The sequence below is a fragment of the Cavia porcellus genome, unplaced genomic scaffold, assembly GCF_034190915.1.
Source record: "Cavia porcellus strain 051 isolate PalLab524CR breed Dunkin Hartley unplaced genomic scaffold, mCavPor4.1 scaffold_8, whole genome shotgun sequence".
NCBI classification, from domain to species: Eukaryota; Metazoa; Chordata; class Mammalia; order Rodentia; family Caviidae; genus Cavia; species Cavia porcellus.
Genome location: NW_026947491.1, coordinates 41,291,459 through 41,311,216, shown reverse-complemented (window position 1 = coordinate 41,311,216; position 19,758 = coordinate 41,291,459). Strand labels below are relative to the sequence as shown.

The following is a 19,758-nucleotide window of genomic DNA, read 5'->3' as shown; positions in this document are numbered from 1 at the left end:
CATTTGCAGGCCTCTGCCTGGGCTCCAGCTGCGGCTTATAGAGATGACTGTTACCTCAGGGGGGTCTCCCACTGCTCACAGTAGGACGTGGCTGCCCAGCTCTGGGGGTCTGTCAGGGCTCAGATCTGGAGGGTGGCTATGTTTGGCTTGTGGGGTGCATGGGGTCTCTGACTTAAGTACACAAAGCACAACATGCACACAAATGAAGCCCACAGCCAGTCCTCACAGATAGGGCCTCACCCCTGACCTGGATTTCCTTCAAGTGCTTATCTATTTTATTGTTCTAGAGAAGGTACACTATCTACTAAACCACCTTCAGCCTTTGTTTACATTTTGTCTTTGTATGAACACAAAAATGCTAGCTTTAGCTTTATCCTTCTGTGGACCCTGACACTACGCTGTTTATATTGTTTGCTTCCTTTAACTTCCTGGCTTTCTCATCCTTCACAGTATCCTTCACAGTACATGTGTGCACACGCCAGCCCCTAGAGAAATGAAGGTGCAGAGTTGAGGGAAAAGCTAGTGATTATGAGGCCAGGCTTTCCTTGGACATGGGAGCAAGAGGGGGCTGCTTAGGGAGGCAAGTTGAAGTACTGGGGTGAATCCAGTCAGATGGTGGAGGTACTCTCACCTGAGGCCTTTTTGGACTTAACTCCTCTGTGTCCCTGGAACAAATATTTCTTGAATTTCTTTTCCTTTTACTCTAGGTCTATCCATTTCTGAATAGATCAAACATGATAGTATCATGAACAAACCAAGCTATACAACACATTCTTAACACTGTTAAAATAAAAAAAGATAACTGGGTGTGGTAACACGTGTGCCTATAATCCTGTCACTCAGGAGACTGAGGCGGGAAGATTGCCAGGAGTGTGAGGCCAGCCTGGGCTATGAAGTCAGCTCAAGGCCAGCCTATAACCACATGGCAACTACATAGCAAGACCTATCTCCCAAAAAAAAGGAAAGAAAGATAAGAAAAGAAAAGAAAATAGGGCAGCCCATTTAGGACCCCTCTGTTTTTCAGAATCTCTTCCTATTCTCCATTATTCTTTTTTTTTTTTTTTGTACCAGGGATTGAACTCACAACCTGTGCTTGCCAAGCATGTGCTTATGCTGCTGAGCTAAATCCCTGGCCCTCCCCATTATTCTTTTTCCCCAATAAATTTTCCTACTCTTAAAAAAAAAAAAGAAAGAAAGAAAGAAAGAAAAGAACAAAGGACTTTAGATTGTTGTGGAGTGTTAAAGCTACATATTATACAGTTTACCCTTTTCTGTATTTTCAGAAGCCCCTTTCTCCCTGTGATACACACGTGCACACACTCACAAAAAATAATTGTCTCCCCTTTGTCTGTGACCCTGACCTCAAAGCCTCCAGCTGATTCCTTTCTAAGGTAGAGATGGTGCCAGCACTGGGGAAGGTACAGGGAGGAGGCCTCTGGGAGCAAGGGAAGGCACCTGAGACCGCAGGCTGAGCAGCCTGGGACACAGCCCTGCTTGTGAGCTGAGCACACTCCCCAGGCTTCACACCTCCTGTGTCAGCACAGTAACGTGAAAAGCATCCAGTTATGGACTCCAGGATGGACACTGCATCTGCTCTCTCGTTTCATCCTCCACCTGCTCTTTGGACTGAGCATTCTTACCCCTATTTTACAAGCTGAACAAACAGATTCTATAGTCAGGATTTTAAGTCAGATTCGTCAACCGCAAAACTCCAGGAATCCGTATACCAGACTCTGCCTACAGAGGGTCCTGGAACTGTGTGGCACTTACATGTTAGTTGGGGGATTTTTGTTGTGTTGTTGTTTTGCTTATTGTTTGGCTTCAGGTTGTTTTATTTTGTTGCAGCACTAGACATGAAACCCAGGGCTTTGCACATGCTAGGCAAGCACTCTACCACCGAACAATACCCCAGTACAACTAGGATGTCTGTCCAGTGTACAGTGTGTACCTACTGTATGGTCTGGGCAATAGCCTTTGCCTCCAGAGCCTGCTTCCACTCCAGGCTAGTGCCTTCCTCCCAGGGTTGTTAGGAGAATCAGATCCAGTGCTGCAGGAGAAAGTTCCAACTCCACCCAATACACAGCATACACTCAGTCATGCTAGCATGCAGTTCCCTCATCTGAAATGTAGGACTCAATTATAGCATTTCCCTCCCTTGGTGGTCATGAGGATTGGACAAGGCAGGTATGTTTGGAAAGCACCCTGTGTCACTGGCAGTCTCACCTGTACACTGGCTCTTCCTTTGCCCTCAGTGTTCTTCTCACCCAGAATCTCATCTGGACTTCACTTTGTGCTCTTCCTGATCACCATCTCTCAGTGCCTTGTCATGCCCAATGTTGTTTACCATCTGTCCTCACCCAAAAGTGTGGCAGCTTCATAAAGGCAGGGCTTTCAGGCTTGATGTTCCCAATGTTCCGGCACGTGGCACCCAGCAGAAACCCAATAAATGCTTGTGTGGCATGTGGCTGACGTCATCTCCCTCTGTTTCTCCACAGGCAAGGTGACCGTTCTGGCTGCTAGAGTGAGCTGAGCGTCCCAGCCTGGGTAGGGGACAGAGACAGGTGAGGGGCTTTAGGGCCTGTGCATGCTGGCAATGCAGAGAGAGGGTAGATGGGAGAGGCATCCTTGTGCCCCACTGGAGGACAGGAGCAGGATTCAAGTACCAGTGGTGAGCCGCCTCAGGCCCCCTCTTCTGTGGTCCGAAAGCTCTCAGCCACTTTCCTTGGGGCTTCAGAGAGGTGAAGAAGAGGCAGTGGAGTAGGATGGGTGAGTTGTCCAGTCTTTTACAGTAAGGATTTTTCATCTGCTGGAAACCTCCACAGTATTTGTGTAGAACATGGAAGTGAGCACTTTGCTCTAGCTCAGAAGTGGGAACTCAAATAAAAGATAAAGACTTACTAGTTGTAGACAGTAAGGATGGCAAGTACAATGCAGTGAAGACCCTGCTGTGCCTCTGTGGGCAGTGACAGACTAATCACTTTGTCATCAATCTGTTTCCTGTATACCAGGTACATATTAAAAGTGCAGATTTGCCCAGGGGAGTTAGCACAATGTCCCAATCCTCAGGAATGGACAGCCTGTGGGAGACTGTTACAGAACTGCACAGGAGCTGGAGAGTGGGTCCTGAGGAGAGAACAGGAAGGGAGGGCAGTGCAGAGAGGCCAGAGTGGGCAAGGAGGCTGGCAGGCAGGGACCTCAGAGGTGGTTCCCCCGCCACCCATGGGTCTGGTGTCTAGAGAACAGAAGGGAGAGGGGAGTGTCGGAGACACGGAGCATGGGACCTACTGTCCAGTGTGTCCAGAAGAAGAAAGCCAGGGAGGAGTGAGTGAACGACAGCCAGGCCTGGGACTGGGCACTCAGCCCCTCAGCGTCACAGTGACACTCTCCAGCCTGCTTCTCAGGGCATTGCCCAGGCGTTCACTTGTGACCCTCACAGTGACCCTGTCAGGAAGAACCCTTCTGCCCATTTTCAGCCAGGATTCAGAGAATCAGTCAGGTGCACAAACTAAGCCAGCTTTCATGTGTGTGCCCAGCTCACACTGGCAGAGCCAGGGAGAGACTTTTGGCTGTGAAGCTAGGATCTGTCCCAGTCCCAGGCAAAGCCCACTGAACCTCAGGACAAATTCTTACTTGTCTTGTTACCTTATTGTTACAATTGGGAGTCATGGCCATGTTTTGAATAGGGTTTATTGTTTTGGATTTTTTGCAGTGCTGGGTTTTGAACCCAGAGCCTTTGTGCTGAGCTACATCTCCAGACATTTTTTTTTTTTTTAGAGTCTGGTTCTTGCTAAGTTACCAAATTGCCCGGGCTGGTCTTCCTTCTCTGGTTACAGGCAGATTGTGTGTGTGTGTGGTGTGTGTTTCGTTTTTTGTTTTCAAATCACTTTTACAGATCTATTTTTTGTTTGCCAACATTGAGTAAGACAAGGTGATATTGGTGTTATTTTGTAAATGGGGTCACTGCAGCACAGGGACACTAATGTGCTGACCAGTTTGAGGCTGAATCCCACAAGAGAGTTCAGGATCTGTGTGACTTGTGACAGGTAATTGCAGATGTGGGAGTTCATCAGTTCATAGCCTCTGGGCCCAAGATGGGAAGAGTGAGCAGAAGACTGAGTCCAGTGACGCGTGGTTACAGTGTCCACGGCTCATAGATCTCACCAGTCTAAACACTGAGAACACTGAAGACCCTCACCTCAGTCCTCAGTCCTCCTGGGGTCCTGGAGTAACCTGAGGGGGCTTCTTGCTGTTGTTCCCAGGATCTGATGTCAGAGGCCATGGATCAGACAGCCGGGGGTCCTGGCTACCCAGCACTGGGAGAAGGTGCTGATGGCAACATGGAGCCCAGCAGCTGCCAGGAACTTCTGCATAGACTGCGAGAGCTAGAGGTATGTGTGGCAGGGAGCAGGCTGGGGTAGAAGTGATACCCCTTACTCTGAACTCGGGGTGGGCTTTGGGTGGGCTTGGCCGTCTGGAGCAGACCGAACCTTTGGCCAGGCTGGAGCAGACTGAACCTTTCTTTAGAAAAGCTCCTCAGGGGGCTGGGGATTTAGCTCAGCGGCATAAGCACCTGCCTTGTAAGCAGGCAGTCGTGAGTTCGATCCCCGGTACCGATAAAAAGCAAAAAGACAAAAAAAAAAAAAAAAGAAAGAAAGAAAGAAAGCAAAGCTCCTCAAAGGCCAGGCCTGCTGGTGCACACCTGTAAGCCCAGCTCTGAGAAAGCTGAGGCGAGAGAAAGAGAGAAAAACTCCTCCAGTAAACCCTTTCCTTGCTCTTTGCTCTCAGCCTGAGGACAAGAAGCATGCACAGGGTATGCTGTCCTAACCTCAGATATCTCTCTTCTCCCCCTTCTTGCTCCTACTGACTCCAGGGAAAGAGGCAGTGACAGAGGCCACAGCAGGAAGATGACATGGGCCCAGGAGTTGAAGGACAAGTCAGGGATCCTCAGACAGCACTTTGCCACATTCTTAAGACTGTGTGTGGCACACACCTGTAATCCCAGCACTTACAAGGCTGAGGCAGGAATATTGTCTTGAGTTCAAGGCCAGCCTGGACTGCATAGCCAGACCCTATCTCAAAAAACTAAGGAAAAAAAAGAAAAAGAGAGACCCTGTCCACTCCCCATCCTCCTGTGCCTGGTACCTCTCATTTGTTCTTCCTGGCCACTGTGTCTCTATCTCCCCAGTCTCACTGACTGAGGTCAGGTTTACAGAAAACTTGTCCATCTCAGCTCTGCACTCCGGCTGCCCTTGGTCTCTCTGCAGATGGCCTCATACAGGCTATAGCTGGTAGGCTGCCTCCCACGTCTTCCCCAGGAGGAATTTGTCCTGGCGGAGGGATGGCCCCAAAGCCTTCCCCTTATCCTCATCATCCTCTTCCACTACTGTAGGCAGAGAATTCTGCGCTTGCCCAGGCCAACGAGAACCAACGGGAGACTTACGAGCGCTGTCTGGATGAGGTCTGTGGGGTCAGCAGTGGGGTGCACAGGGAGGGGAGTGGCAGGGGACACTGCTTATCAACTTAACCACAGACTTTTCGTCCCCAGGTTGCCAACCATGTGGTGCAGGCACTGCTGAACCAGAAGGTGAGTGGCCACAGGAGGCACTGTCACCCTTAGCCCAGCAACCTGGGAAAGAGGCCTGGGAGTATATGGGGAGGCCCCTCCTGAGGGCTCCTCCAGGGAGGTAGATAACCATTAGTGTGCTAAACTGAGAAGACTTGCCAGCCCTCTACTCATTTCTCCCTCCCTTTCCCTACCATCTCCCACTTCCTGGCGCAGGACCTGCGAGAAGAGTGCATCAAGCTGAAAAAGAGAGTGTTTGACCTGGAACGGCAGAACCAGATGCTGAGTGCCCTGTTTCAGCAGAAACTCCAGCTCACAGTGGGTTCCCTCCCCCAGGTAGGTATATACACTGTTTTTTTTGGGGGGGGGTTGGTTTTTTTTGTCTTTTTGAGACAGGGTCTCACTATACAGTTCAGGCTGGCCTTGAGCTCACTTTGTAGCCCAGGCTGGTCTCGAACTCACAATGATCCTCCTACCTCAGCCTCTTGAGTGCTGGGATTACAGGCGTGAGCCACCACGTTTGGCCCAACATACACTTCTTCTTTCCTAGGTCGGCTTTCTCCCCCAAGGTTATTAGCACTGTCCTTAGATGCAAGAGGCCATTGGCATACCCTCCATGCTGGAGGCTGTGTCCACTTAGAGAAGGTCTGCCCTGCTGCATAGATTCACATCTTACAAGGGGTGAAAAAGTGTGGCTGTGTCCCTAACTCCAGGTGGCTGTCCAGCTGAATAGCCTCCCTGGTTGTTGACAGAGAGGGTTCGAGAATGCTCCTGTGTAAGAATGCTCCTGCCCTGTGTAGGGAGATGGGCGGAGGCTGCAAATGCGATTATTTCAAACTCTCTACAGGCCCCTTTGGCTACTGACACAGCCTCCTCCTGGCCAGGGCCAGGGGTGGGGACCTGCATACAGCAGCCTGGGGTTTGGTGTCACAGAGAGGTCAGGAAAGACACTTCCCTCCATCACTGTGGGCACAGATAGCTGCATATACCACCACAGGCACACACATATGTGCACAGATGCTTGTCTCCACTGCTGCCTCCTACTTTCCCCAGTGGCAGCAGGAGACTCCTGGGACTGAATTAAGATGTCACTTGAGGATACTTTTTCAGGAGCTCCCAAAGATGGGGTGAGGCACAGGAGTGGGAGGATCAGGAGCAGCTCCAGGCCGCCAAAGGGAACAACACATTGAGGTCAGCCAGCTGCTCCTCCCCTTTTGACAAGAAGAAAATCTCTTTCTGTGGGAGGAGGGACATTGGCAATCTGTCTGAATTTGTGTCTGTTGGATGCCAGCCAGGCAGCTCTTGGCCTGCAGGTCCTGAGCAGGAAATCCCTCTGCTCACGGGAAAGCGGGACCCTTGTAGAGGAAGCCCCTGTCACTGCGGCCTTTCTGGAGCTGCTCTTACCCAGACAGTGCAGAACTGGTCCCAGTCAGCTACAGACATCACAGACACCTCTTCTTGCTTCATTGTCGCCAGGGATCCCCTGAGGACTAGACATACCAGGCTAGCTTACCACTTCTCAGTGACTGCTAGTGACAGTGGGGAGAGCAACCTTAAGTCATTTTTCTTTTTAGTCTAAATGAATTTTTGGATGCTTTGGTATTTGGGACAACAGATTCACCTTCTCCAGGAGTAACATGATATAATGGGCCGAGTTTTAGCCTCAGATAAACTGGGGTTAGAGTGCTAGCTTAGATGCTTCTTAGCAAAGCACCTTGGGCAAATAACATAACTTTACAAACTATAGGGTTTGGGTTTTTTTTTTCCTTTCCTTACAAGTGGAGACAAATATACCTATATTGCAGATTGTTGTAAGGATTCAATTCAAATAATATATAGATTTAGCCCATCATAGCTAGTCAATAAATAGCAGCTATTTATCATTAATGTGTGATTCCCAGTTTGTGCTTTACTAGGATGAAAGCTCTTTTGAACAAATGCTAATTAAGCTCTTCCTATGAGTAGCACCTTTGCCAACATGTGTTGAATGGACTGACTGCAGGTCTTTCAGGGCTGTGACTGGTGGGGATGACAATGCTGGAAAGCTGGGACTGCTGAGGCGGCTCTGTAGACAGCCATGCATGTGTGACAGTGCTGTCTGTCCAGGGGTTTGGGAAACAAGCCCTCGGGGGACTGGGGACAGTTCCTGAGAGGAGATGACACTGGATGGTTGGGAGATTCACAGAGGGTGCCATAGGGGATGAGAAGAAATTTCTTTGAAAACAACTGCATTTGCAAGGCTCTGTGGGCAGGGAAGCCTAGGGAGCACCGAGCTGTTCCTCTTGGCTTGGCTGAATCAAAAAATCTGTGAGGATAGTGAGTAACAAAAGCTGGAGATGGCACCAGGAGGAAGAACTGGTATTGGCGAGAGAGAAACCAAAGGCCAGGCTCTAGGTTTCGCACAATTGTTCAGAATTGTTAACATGGGCAGTGGCATCGTTGGAGGCTTTTGAGCACAAAGGTTGCTTTAGAAAAAAATAAAGGTGGCTGGGGCTGTAAATCAGTGGCACAGTGCTTGCATGCCATGTGTGAGGCCCTGGGTTCAACCCTCAGAACCGCAGAAAACAAAAGAAGATGATGCCTTAGACTGCCATGTGCATGGAAGGTGGAAAGGCCACCAAGGCAGCTCATGGTGATTGTCTGAAATGCCAAGCAGCATCTAAACCAGAAGCAAAAAGGCTCAGGTTGCAGGAGCTGACTGCAGAGGTGAGGCCAAGAGATGCTGTGGAAACAGGTTTATAGTTATGATGAGTGAGGGAAGGAAGAGGGTAAAACTGTCTCAGTCAAGATGCCTGGGAGAAGGAAATCATGTTCTCAAGAACCAGACGTGGCCCATGATTAACTCCTACTTTTGCAATCCTCTGTGTGGATGTTTCACATGAGACCTGTTTGGGGAGGCTGAAATAATGGCTCTTCCATCTCCTTTCTAAGACCATCTAGACATCAGTTTCAGGATTCCTTGAATCATAGGTGCTCCAAACAGAAAGGAATGGACCATCATGATGGCCCCTTTTGTAGTAGAGAAGGAAGCCCTCCAGGAAAATAAGGTGGGCCCCAGCTGTCACTGCACTGCCCACTGACCCCAGCATGCCCCTCTTTCACCAGAGCCCTCTGTCCAGGCCCTCCTCCCACCATCTGAGCTTGCACCATCTTTAAAAGAACTTACGACACATTCTCCAAAGGCTCTTTGTTCTCACCAGCAAAGGGGAGTCACAAGAGCCATACCAGAAGACGTCCCTGGAGGCCACACCTGGGCGGGATGGCTGGCTTTGTGCAGGGCCAGACAGTAACTGTGCTAAGTCTTCTTTTCCTCTACAGATCCCACTCACCCCACTGCAGCCGCCCTCAGAACCACCAGCCTGCCCCTCCCTGGGTACCGCCGAGGGACCAGCCACCTCACTGCCTCTTGGGCACTGTGCAGGGCAGAGAGAGGTAGGAAGCCTGGGCACAGTGTGATCTGTGGTCTTGTTGGCAAGAGGCCAGTCAGTTGATGCCCCGATGCTGGTTCCTGATGAGCCCCAGTGGAACAGCTGCGTCCCATGTGCAACTCCTGTCCAGGCTGGAAGTGTGAGCCCTCAGCTGTCTGCTTCGTACCAGGAAAAACAGATCCCCACCCCCAGCCACTGGCCAGTGAGCAAATGCATTAGTAATGCAGTGAGAATCATAGTTAACACTTGCTGAACTCTTTATTTCATGCCAGGCATTGTGCGGGGGCACTTTTATCTTTATGAGGTTCAATTTAATTACCATCTCATTTTACAGATGACATCATGAAGCTTAGAGGTCAAATAACTTACCAAAAGTCAGATAGCTCGGTGGAACTGGCACTTGAACATACACAGTCTGACCCAGAGTGGGTGTAGTTAACCACTTTCCCAGACTCAAGAAGGGACTGAGTGGTAACAGGCAAGGGTTTGCATGGAGTCATCTCCATTTACCTCCTCCCGCTGGGAAGGCCTGGGCTTGTCTTCAATGGCTGACAATAGGTCCTGGCCACATTACATACCTTCTTGACACTCTGCTCTTTCCAGAGCCTGAAAAATGAACAAGCCACCCTCTCTAGGTCAAGCATAGAGATGAGAGTTGTGGCCGGTTAGCTGTGCTAATCCAAACAGCAGTGGGGATCATGGGGTGACCACTGTGCCAGAATACCAGTATAAGAGTCCCTGGCTCAGCAACTCTTGAGGAAGCTGAGCCATCCTATCCTAAGTAACAGCTAGAGACACAGACACACACAACCAGGTCAGCCCTGATCCTAGCATGCTCAGTTATGCCCAGCTCCGGACCTGGGCCTGGGATAGGATGCCAGCTGCACACAGTCTCAGCATCATGTCTCTCCTCCCCTCACTCCAGGTGTGTTGGGAACAGCAGCTGCGACCAGGAGGCCCAGGGCCCCCAGCCGCCCCACCCCCAGCACTGGATGCTTTGTCCCCATTCCTTCGGAAGAAAGCCCAGATTCTGGAGGTGCTTCGAGCCCTGGAAGAGACAGACCCCTTGCTCCTGTGCTCACCTGCCACCCCCTGGCAGCCTCAAGGCCATGGTCCTGGCTCCCCTGAACCCATCAATGGCGAGCTATGTGGCCCACCCCAGGCTGAACCCTCGCCCTGGGCTCCCTACCTGCTAGTTGGCCCTGGCAGCCTGGGAGGCCTGCTACACTGGGAGCGCCTCTTGGGGGGCCCTGGGGAGGAAGAGAATACTAGGCGGCCTTGGGGCCCTAACAGGGCCCCATCACAGGTCCAGGACACACATTGCACACCAGGCAGCAGTTCCTCCTCCTCTTCTGATGAGGCAGGTGACCCCAATGAGGCACCCAGCCCCGACACCCTACTGGGTGCCCTGACCCGAAAGCAGTTGAACCTGGGCCAGCTCCTTGAGGACACGGAGACCTACCTACAGGCCTTCCTGGCTGGGGCTGCAGGCCCACTCAGTGGGGACCACCCAGGTCCTGGGCAGCCATTGTCCTCAGACCAGGGTTCCCCGCAGCAGTCTAAAGGCCTCCTGAAGTCATCTTGGGGTGGGGGTACCCCAGAGGCTCACAGACTGGGCTTTGGTGCTACCTCAGAGGGCCAGGGGCCCCTCCCCTTCCTCAGCGTGTTTGCAGGTACAGAGGATGCCCCTCTAGGCTCGCAGCCTGGCCACGCTCACTCATCTCAGGTGAAAAGCAAGCTCCAAATAGGACCTGCTTCTCCTGGGGAAGCCCAGGGACCCCTTCTGCCCTCTCCAGCCAGAAGTCTCAAGTTCCTCAAGCTGCCTCCAACCTCAGAGAAAGTCCCCAGTCCAGGTAGCCCCCAGCTTCCCCGGAACTCAAGAATCCCCTGTCGCAACAGTGGCTCAGATGGCAGCCCTTCCCCACTGCTGGCCCGCAGAGGTCTGGGTGGAGGAGAGTTGTCCCCAGAGGGGCAACAGGGCCTGGCCACCAGCCCTTCTCCCTGCCTCACAACCCCGGACTCTGCACAGCTCAGACCCCCGCAGTCCACCTTGTCCACCACACTGTCCCCAGGGCCAGTGGTATCTCCCTGCTATGAGAACATCCTGGACCTCTCCCGCAGCACCTTTAGAGGATCTTCCCCAGAGCCACCTCCCTCCCCGCTGCAGGTGCCCACCTACCCACAGCTGGCTCTGGAGGTACCACAGGCCTCTGAGGGCCTCAGAAGCCCTAGAGCTCCCCCCAGCCCTTGCCTCTCAGAATCCTGTCCCTATGGGACCCCCCAGGAGAAGAGTTCTGACAAGGTAGGCTCGGAGTCTCCCCACCCTGGCCGCAGGACCCCAGGTAGCTCATCCAAGAAGCCTGCCCAGGGCTCGGGGCGACGAGCTGGGGATCCTGGCTACGCACCTCTGCGGGACAGACTGGCAGCCCTGGGGAAGCTCAAGACAGGCCCCGAGGGTCTAGAAAAAAATGGGGTGCCGGCCAGGCCTGGCACCGAGAAGGCCCGGGGTCCAGGGAGGTCAGGAGAGAGTACCGGAGATGTGGTTCCCCTCACCACTCGACCACTTGAGCAGCCAGAGGCTAAAGGGGCTCTGCGGGGGGCAGTAGCCTTAGGCACAAGCAGCCTGAAGCAGCAGGATCCTGGACTTGGGGATCCTGGGGCCCGAGTCTACTCCTCCCACTCCATGGGGGCCCGTGTGGACCTAGATCCTGTCTCACCAAGGAGCTGCCTCACCAAAGTAGAGCTGGCCAAGAGTCGGCTGGCAGGGGCCTTGTGCCCCCAGGTGCCCCGCACCCCTGCAAAAGTGCCCCCCTCAGCCCCCAGCCTTGGCAAACCCAGCAAAAGCCCTCACAGCAGCCCTACAAAGCTACCTTCCAAGTCACCCACCAAGGTGGTGCCCCGACCTGGAGCCTCCCCAGTCACTAAGGAGCCACCCAAGCCTGAGAAGGGGAAAGGCTCATCTTGGGCAGATTGCAGCAGCTCCACAGGGCAGCCCACATCCCCAATACCTGGCCCTCCCGACCCAAGCCAGGGCCCTGAGGGCTCAGCCCCACACTCAGCCATCGAGGAGAAGGTGATGAAGGGCATCGAGGAGAATGTGCTGCGACTCCAGGGCCAGGAGCGGGCGCCAGCCTCTGAGGCCAAGCACCGTGGCACCAGCAGCATTGCCAGCTGGTTTGGCCTTAAGAAAAGCAAGCTACCAGCACTGAACCGGCGCACAGAGGCCAAGAGCAAGGAAGGGGCCAGCGGGGGCTCCCCGCTCCGGAAGGAGGTCAAAGTGGAAGCCCGCAAGCTGGAGGCTGAGAGCCTCAATATCTCCAAGCTGATGGCTAAGGCTGAAGACCTGCGCCGGGCGCTGGAGGAGGAGAAGGCCTACCTGAGCAGCAGAACCCGCCCGAGACCTGGGGGCCCAGCCGCAGGACCCAGCCAGGCTCTGGGACAAGTGCAGGGCCAACTGGTCGGCATGTACCAGGGTGCAGACACCTTCATGCAACAGCTGCTGAACAGGTGAGTCAGCAGGTACCCAGTGGACTGGGTGCACAGCTACTTTGCACTGGGACTGCCTTTCTGGAAGCTTAGTCTTCCCAGAGCTAAGGGGGATAGGATGCCTCCAAAGCATCTACAGCTTCATGACCTGGCCTAGAGGAAAAGCAGGGCTCAAGTCTGGATTTTATCCTTTACTCCCCTTGTCACAGGCTGTCATCAGCCTTGCCAAAACCAGCTCTCACTTGAGAAGAGTGGATTGTGGAAGGGTTAATTGAGATGGCCTAAGGTATTTACATGTGGTAGTTAAGTGAATGCTAGATCTTAACTATGGGCTGGTGAAGGTCTTCTCTAGGAATGGACAAGGAGAGTCTCTTTCCCATCTTTAGCGCCTGCCGCAGTGGAGTTGTGGTTTGGAGGAGAAAGCCTCTCATCTTAGGGTTGGTCTTTCTGGCTTCATAAGGCAGAAAGTCCAAAGGAATTGGAGTGGGTTGGGCATGAGGTTTGGATAGCAAGTGTACTCAGAGGGAGAAGGCAAGTGTGTAATAAGTCAACAAGGTTGCGACCCAGTGTGGCAATATTTTCGTGCATACTGACCCTGGGCGTCTTTGGAGGAGGTTCCTCACCTTCTCCCAGCCTGTGCCAGTGTCAGGGAGGGTTGGTGGAGCAGCTGCTCCCCCAGGACCACTGAAGGGCCCAAGGCTGATGTATTCATCTGTTTTTTATTATTCTAATTAAATACCAAGGCAAGCTACTTTACAAAGGAATAAGGTTCTGTTGCAGAGCTCCCTCTTGATAAGGAATTCAACCCTGGGGCTCTACCCTAGTGACCATATCCAATCCCGATCACTCCCCACCCCTCAGAGGTCCATCCTAAGCACATAGTCAGGTTAAGTTTCCATCTTCTTACTAGCTTATAATGAGAATGAAATTTATCACCCTGCCAGCCATGGTGACGCACTCCTGTAATCCAAGCACTCTGGGGGCTGACACAGGAGGATCGTTGTGAGTTCTAAGCCAGCCTGGACTGTCGGTGTCGCTCCCGGCCGGCAGGAAAAACACACGACAGATTCTGACGGTGTACAACCTTGTCTTTATTTGTCTCCGCGTGGGCCGCGCGAGGCCTCTGCTCTGCCACCAGTCCTTTCTCACTGGCGGACTTCCTCTATCTCTTCTCGCAGGGAGGGTCACATATACATATATATGGACTCATCATCCAATAGGGCAACAGCAAGCAATGCAAGCTGATTGGTCATCGTCATTGGTTGCTAGGTAGATCAATCTATTGCGCGGGCTGTTTAAGTCGCCAGGGCAATCAGGGGGCAGGAAGCAGGCGCCAACTTGGCTCACTCGATGGGAGGGGTAATTTAGCTCAGGCTTTGCCTTTTCCTACAGGCCGCATGACCGCCGCGCATGGTGAACTAGCGCTGGTGCGGCTCCCAACATCTCCCCCTATTTTATTTATTTTGAATGAATGTACGCATCGCAGCCCGCCCTGGATTGAGTGCAGAGGCTTATGCCCTGTGTTGAGGCCCACCGTAGGCCCTTGGCTTGGACCCTGGTCGGCTGTCCCTGGGTCCGCCAAGGCCTTGAGACCCTCGTCCTTTTTCCAGGGCCAGGAGTGAACTGGACAGAACCTGGATGCACATAGGCATGCACTCATGCCCCTCCGTGCGATCCCCTCGGAGAGACATCTAGATCTGGGCAGATTCTAGTAATCCAGCGGCTTTCGTGCAGTATGGGGTAGGGCCTGGCTTAGGTCGAGTCGTGCTGGGGAGGCACGCTCTTACCCGTCATTGACTCACCTACCCTGCTGTGTGGTGTCAATAGGGAAGGAGTGCGGAAGACCCGCCACATCTAGACCCGGTTGTAGGCCAGTCGAGCGAGCCATGCGTAAGCCTGGGGGTCATTGTGCCCATCACGGGCTGCTGCCAGGGCCGCATGGGCAACCAGGCGTACTTGACGCCGGGCCACCGCAAGGCGCCCATTAATAAATGATGTGACCCATCGGAGCAAGCATGGTCCTATAAGCAGGAGCAAGAACAAGGAGCATAGAGGGCCTAACAAGGGTAGCACATAGGGGAGCAAGCCGTTCCAGGCCCCCAAAAAGGGATTGTCCTGCAGTTCTTTTAGGGCTCATCTTGTTGTTGGGTCTGCGGTTGGCCTCTGGTGGAACAGGCCTGATCTTCAGTCGAGGGACTTGTCGCACGCGTCAACCTCTCTGGGACCCACAGTGGTTCTCGTCCCGGTCCCTGCGGAAAGACACAAACCGCGCCTCGGTTCCAGCTAACCACCGGATCCGGGCCCATCCATTGTCCCGTCAGGACATCTTTCCATCTAACCCATCCTTTATTTTTGGGGGATGGGGTACAATGTGCCATAGCTGGGGAGCAATTTTCACTGTTTAAGTTTAAAAAATTGTATGTGAATAATGCCATAGATAACCGCGCCTTTGGAGGCAGGCCTTGGCTTACTCCCCCTTTTTGGTTTGTTTTTTTTTTTTTTTTTGGTTTTTTTTGGTTTTTTTCGTTTTTTTTTTTTTTTTTTTTTTTTTTTTTTTTTATCGGTACCAGGGATCGAACTCGCGATTGCCTGCTTACAAGGCAGGCGCTTATGCCGCTGAGCTGAATCCTCAGCCCCTGTTTCCTCGACCGGCGTTTTTCTCAGCCTGCTCGGCAGAGAACTCTGCGTACCATGCTCGCTAGTCTAAGTAGCTGCCTGAGGGTAGACATGCTTTTGCCAACTGGGTCCAGTCCGCTGGGGTGAGCGGCCCAGAAGACAAGTTTTCTAGCATAGCTATGGTATAGGGTGCAGTAGGACCGAAGGAAGTGACAGCACTCTTAAGCTCTCTGATCTGCTTTATCTCAAAGGGTTCCCAAACATTGCGCCCTTGGCCTGGGGCCATTTGCACAGGATATACTCCATAAGGACCGTAATCTATTCCTTGCATCGGTGGATCCCCTCCGGACCATCGTTTACCCCTCCATAGCCGCCCATGAAAATACCGTCCGCCCCGCGGCGCGACGTCATAGGATGGAGGTCGCGACAGAGTGGAACGGGGCGTCACTTCCTGTGTCGGCTGAGAGAAGGGGGGGTCCCCTGTAGCGGCCTCTCGGTGGGGAACCGCTTCTGGAAATGAACTCCAGGGCGGAGCGGATGGCTCTCTATCTCCTCCCCGCCAGGGGGCGCTCGGGGGCCCTTTTTCCTCTCTTTGCTTTTTTCGGGCGGCGCACGCACACAATTTGCGGCGCAACTCGGCATAGGGGTTTCGGGCCTCTCGGCTTCCTGCCCCACCTTCTAGTTCCTCCTCGCTATCTGAGTCGGAGGACTCCAGAGCTTGGGTGTTCTCTATCTTTCCCTGGATCTTCTCCCCCTGGATAGACCCCTCCCGAGAGCATTCCGATTTTGCCTGCTCAAAAGCCTTGCGTGCGTCCATGATTTCCGCGTCTCTAACTGCCGACGGGAACCCCTTCCCCTCCCCTTCAAGACACGCATGTATCATTTCCCACAAGGGGCGAATAGCCGGCGAAATATCGCCTCCCAATTCCGCCGAGGCGAGGTCCCCGCCTAACTTCTCCCATGACGGCAGGTTTAAATGCCCTGTGGGTAAAAACCAGGGAGCCACCCTATCTACCTCCGCTATGAATAGTTCCAATGTTTTTTGACCTACCCTGAGGTCTCTAGATTTTAAAAGCTTCTTAAGGGCCTTAACCAAGGGCCGTGCCTCCGTGCTCGGTAAATTACCCACCCTCAACCTCCGAGGGTTGTTACTCACCGTGTGTGACTTAGAGAACCCGTCACCTACGCGTGAGCCTGAGGGGAGTCTAAAAGCCCTGTAGGTGCGCGCCACCCAGAGCCCAGGTTTATCCCCTACTCACCTGTCCGGCAGCACCGCGCTGGAGTGTTGCACACCACTGAGGGGAGTGATCAGTTCCCCGTATGGGCCACCAGATGTCGGTGTCGCTCCCGGCCGGCAGGAAAAACACACGACAGATTCTGACGGTGTACAACCTTGTCTTTATTTGTCTCCGCGTGGGCCGCGCGAGGCCTCTGCTCTGCCACCAGTCCTTTCTCACTGGCGGACTTCCTCTATCTCTTCTCGCAGGGAGGGTCACATATACATATATATGGACTCATCATCCAATAGGGCAACAGCAAGCAATGCAAGCTGATTGGTCATCGTCATTGGTTGCTAGGTAGATCAATCTATTGCGCGGGCTGTTTAAGTCGCCAGGGCAATCAGGGGGCAGGAAGCAGGCGCCAACTTGGCTCACTCGATGGGAGGGGTAATTTAGCTCAGGCTTTGCCTTTTCCTACAGGCCGCATGACCGCCGCGCATGGTGAACTAGCGCTGGTGCGGCTCCCAACACTGGACTACATAAGCGAGCTCAAGGCCAGCCTATAATATATAGTGAAACTCTGTCTCAAAAAGAAAGCCACCAGGGGTTTAGCTCAGCAGCGTAAGCATCTACCTGGCAAGCACGATGTCATGAGTTCGACCCCCCAGCACAAAAAAAAAGTCATCCAAAGCCTTCAAGGTCACTCAAACTCTAGCAGCCATCATATTTCTGGACACTGACCTCCCTCACCTCCACACGCATTGTCATCCCTAGGGTGGATGGTAAAGAGCTGCCACCAAAGAGCTGGCGGGAGGCCAAGCCTGAGTATGGGGATTTCCAGCCAGGGTCCTCTGACCCCAAGAGTCCCTGGCCACCCTGCAGGCCCCGGAATGGCCTGGTGGGCCCACTTCAGGGCTGTGGAAAATCTCCTGGAAAGGTATGTTCCTGGGGCAGGAGGTTGGTAGAGGGGCTTGGCTTTCTGAAGGGTTCCCCTTCCCCAAGACACAAAAGCCACAGGATGCCTTTGGGGTCTGTAAGGGGCACTGGGAAGAGGAGAGTAGCTTCCTGAGAGCCAGCAGTCAGACATACTATAGGGCCCAGTATGCCTGTTCCCATGTCCCCACACCCATATTCCCGTTCCCCGAGGCACAGTGGTGGCAGGAGCTTGGGAGGGTGGAAATGAAACTCTGTCTTCTGTATCCACATAGGCGAGCAGCGAGCCAGGGAGGCAGGAAGAGATGCCCTCGGAGGACAGCCTGGCCGAGCCAGTGCCCACCTCACACTTCACAGGTCTGCAGGGTCTGCCTGAAGATGGGAACTGCCCCTCATCCCCTACCTGTTTCCTATAATGGTAGCAGGGCCTAGGCTCTGCGTGCCATTCTGAGGCAGCTGGGCCAGGAGGGGCTATTAGGGTGGGGGAGCCTGGCCTGGGCTGTGCCTCTGCCTTACACCCTCCATGTGTCCTCTCTCCAGCCTGTGGCTCCTTGACACGAACCTTGGACAGTGGCATTGGCACCTTTCCGCCCCCAGACCATGGCAGCAATGGTACCCCCAGCAAGAATCTTCCCAAGGCCAAGCCACCACGGCTAGATCCCCAACCAGGGGGACCCCCAGCCCGGCCCCCAGCCCTTACCAAAGTCCCCCGTCGAGCCCATACGCTGGAGCGGGAGGTGCCGGGTATAGAGGAGCTGCTGGTGAGTGGGCGGCACCCTAGTGTGCCTGCCTTCCCCGCGCTGCTCACCACTACTCCCAGCCACCGGGGCCATCTGACCTGTCCTGATGGTGAGTCCCAGCGGAGGGTGGGATAGCCCTAGGGGTGGGATAGCCCTGAGCTGGACAGCTCCATCCACTGTCCTTTGTTCCCGGACAGATCCCTGTGAAGACCCGGGCCCTCCCCCTGCTGTCCAGCTGGCCAAGAACTGGACGTTCCCTAACACCAGGGCAGCCAGCAGCTCCTCCGACCCTTTTCTGTGCCCACCCCGCCAACTGGAGGGGCTGCCCAGGACCCCCATGGTGAGACTTGCAGAAGGGGGAAAAATGGAAAAGAACCAGGGTGTAGAAGGGATGGACATGGGTCTTTCGGGTACGATACACCCTGTGTCCTGTGCAGCCCTAGCCGGGAAGAGAGCTGAGAGACCACCCACAGCATCTTCTGGGAGCCTACCTGTCCCTCTTGAGGAGAGGGTTTCTGTCACCCCCTAGCACCGTGGTAGCACTGGATATAGTCACACCTCCAGCCCACTTCCTCTGAAGTTTGTCCCACCTCAGTGGACCCCAGTGGCTCCCCTCAGCCTGGGCCATGAGGTGGGAGGAGTTTCTTCCCAACAGTTCCTCCTTTCCAGGCCCTGCCTGTGGACCAGAAGCAGAGCCTGGAGCCCAGCCGCCCACCCCCTACGCCTCAAGGCCCAGTATTTGGGGGCAGTCGCACCCCCAGCACATCGGACATGGGCGAGGAAGGCAGAGTGGCCAGTGGCAGTGCTCCGGGGCTGGAGACCTCAGAGTCCCTCAGTGACTCGCTCTATGACTCGCTGTCCTCCTGTGGGAGTCAGGGCTGAGAGGTGGCACACACCACAGCCCCTCCGCAGCTGGGGAGCGCAGCCTGGCCTGTTCTCTTCATGCCCCAACCCTCAAAGCCAGTGGGGCCTTCCTGGAAGGGACCAAGAAGGCAGCTGGATAAGAAGATGACGGGATTCCCTGGCCCTCCACTGCTGTGGATGAGATGACTGTGCTCCGCTCAGGGAGAGACTCCATCCCCAGTCCCTTCACTCACCCAGAGTAAGGCTCTTCCGCTGAGGGACTTAGGAGGCCAAGGCCACGTGTCCCAGCCCCCCAGCTCCCGCTTCAGGCTGAGCCATCTTGTGGTGCTGGGCTTCTTGCCCACCAGCTGTGCCATCTCTGCCCAAACTGGCTGCTACCCTGTCCCAAAGCCCCCATGGGGCCATTCTGGAGGACCCATGTTGGTGGACTTTGGGGATAGGGGGGACAAGTTGCCTTCTCTGTCTGCCCTGGTCCTCCCTGCTGTTGAATGGTGCTGCCCTCCCTTGCCCCATGTCTGGGGTTTATTGTCTGTCTTTTTTGGTTTTTGTTTTTGTTTTTTATATAAAAGCACCTGGCCCAGTCCCCACTCCCCAACCCGCACTGCGGTTAATTTATCTGGCTGCTCTGCTTCTGCCGTAACCCTAATAAAACATGGAGGCCCATCTCCCACTTGGCTCAGCGTGTTCTGTATGAGGACTTGGGTAGACAGGTGGGTACTACATGAATGCCAGGTTGAGGGACCCCAGGGCCTCGTGAGGCAGCTCCCCACTGGCACTAGGGGAGCTAATAGTCCCCTAAGATGCAACTGAAGTCTGGGAAAATGAAGCCTGCTTAGGCTTAGAACTGTACTATACCTGAGGATGGAAAGATTCCCCCAGGCTACCCTGGGTGGGGCAGAGGTGAGGCA

The 19,758-nt window shown here is 54.0% G+C and overlaps 1 protein-coding gene across 4 annotated transcripts in view; it reads left to right on the top strand.

The window, feature by feature from the left end:
* The window catches only part of Nckap5l (NCK associated protein 5 like), a 38,114-nt gene extending 18,594 nt beyond the window's left edge, over positions 1 to 19,520 (top strand). Inside the window, exons 2-13 of one of the 4 annotated variants that reach the window (XM_005006479.3) lie at positions 2,496 to 2,561; positions 4,260 to 4,388; positions 5,390 to 5,458; positions 5,531 to 5,584; positions 5,780 to 5,899; positions 8,882 to 8,995; positions 9,917 to 12,498; positions 17,088 to 17,250; positions 17,522 to 17,603; positions 17,787 to 18,095; positions 18,184 to 18,326; positions 18,656 to 19,520. In XM_005006479.3, the coding sequence (XP_005006536.1) occupies positions 4,266 to 4,388; positions 5,390 to 5,458; positions 5,531 to 5,584; positions 5,780 to 5,899; positions 8,882 to 8,995; positions 9,917 to 12,498; positions 17,088 to 17,250; positions 17,522 to 17,603; positions 17,787 to 18,095; positions 18,184 to 18,326; positions 18,656 to 18,868 (3,972 nt within the window). In that variant the 5' untranslated portion in view covers positions 2,496 to 2,561; positions 4,260 to 4,265 and the 3' untranslated portion in view covers positions 18,869 to 19,520. Of the gene's footprint in view, positions 1 to 2,495; positions 2,562 to 4,259; positions 4,389 to 5,389; positions 5,459 to 5,530; positions 5,585 to 5,779; positions 5,900 to 8,881; positions 8,996 to 9,916; positions 12,499 to 17,087; positions 17,251 to 17,521; positions 17,604 to 17,786; positions 18,096 to 18,183; positions 18,327 to 18,423 lie in introns of all 4 variants that reach the window. The other 3 variants (XM_013159397.3, XM_005006480.4, XM_013159398.3) reach the window with 3 other exon arrangements.
* Positions 19,521 to 19,758: the final 238 nt, after the last annotated feature.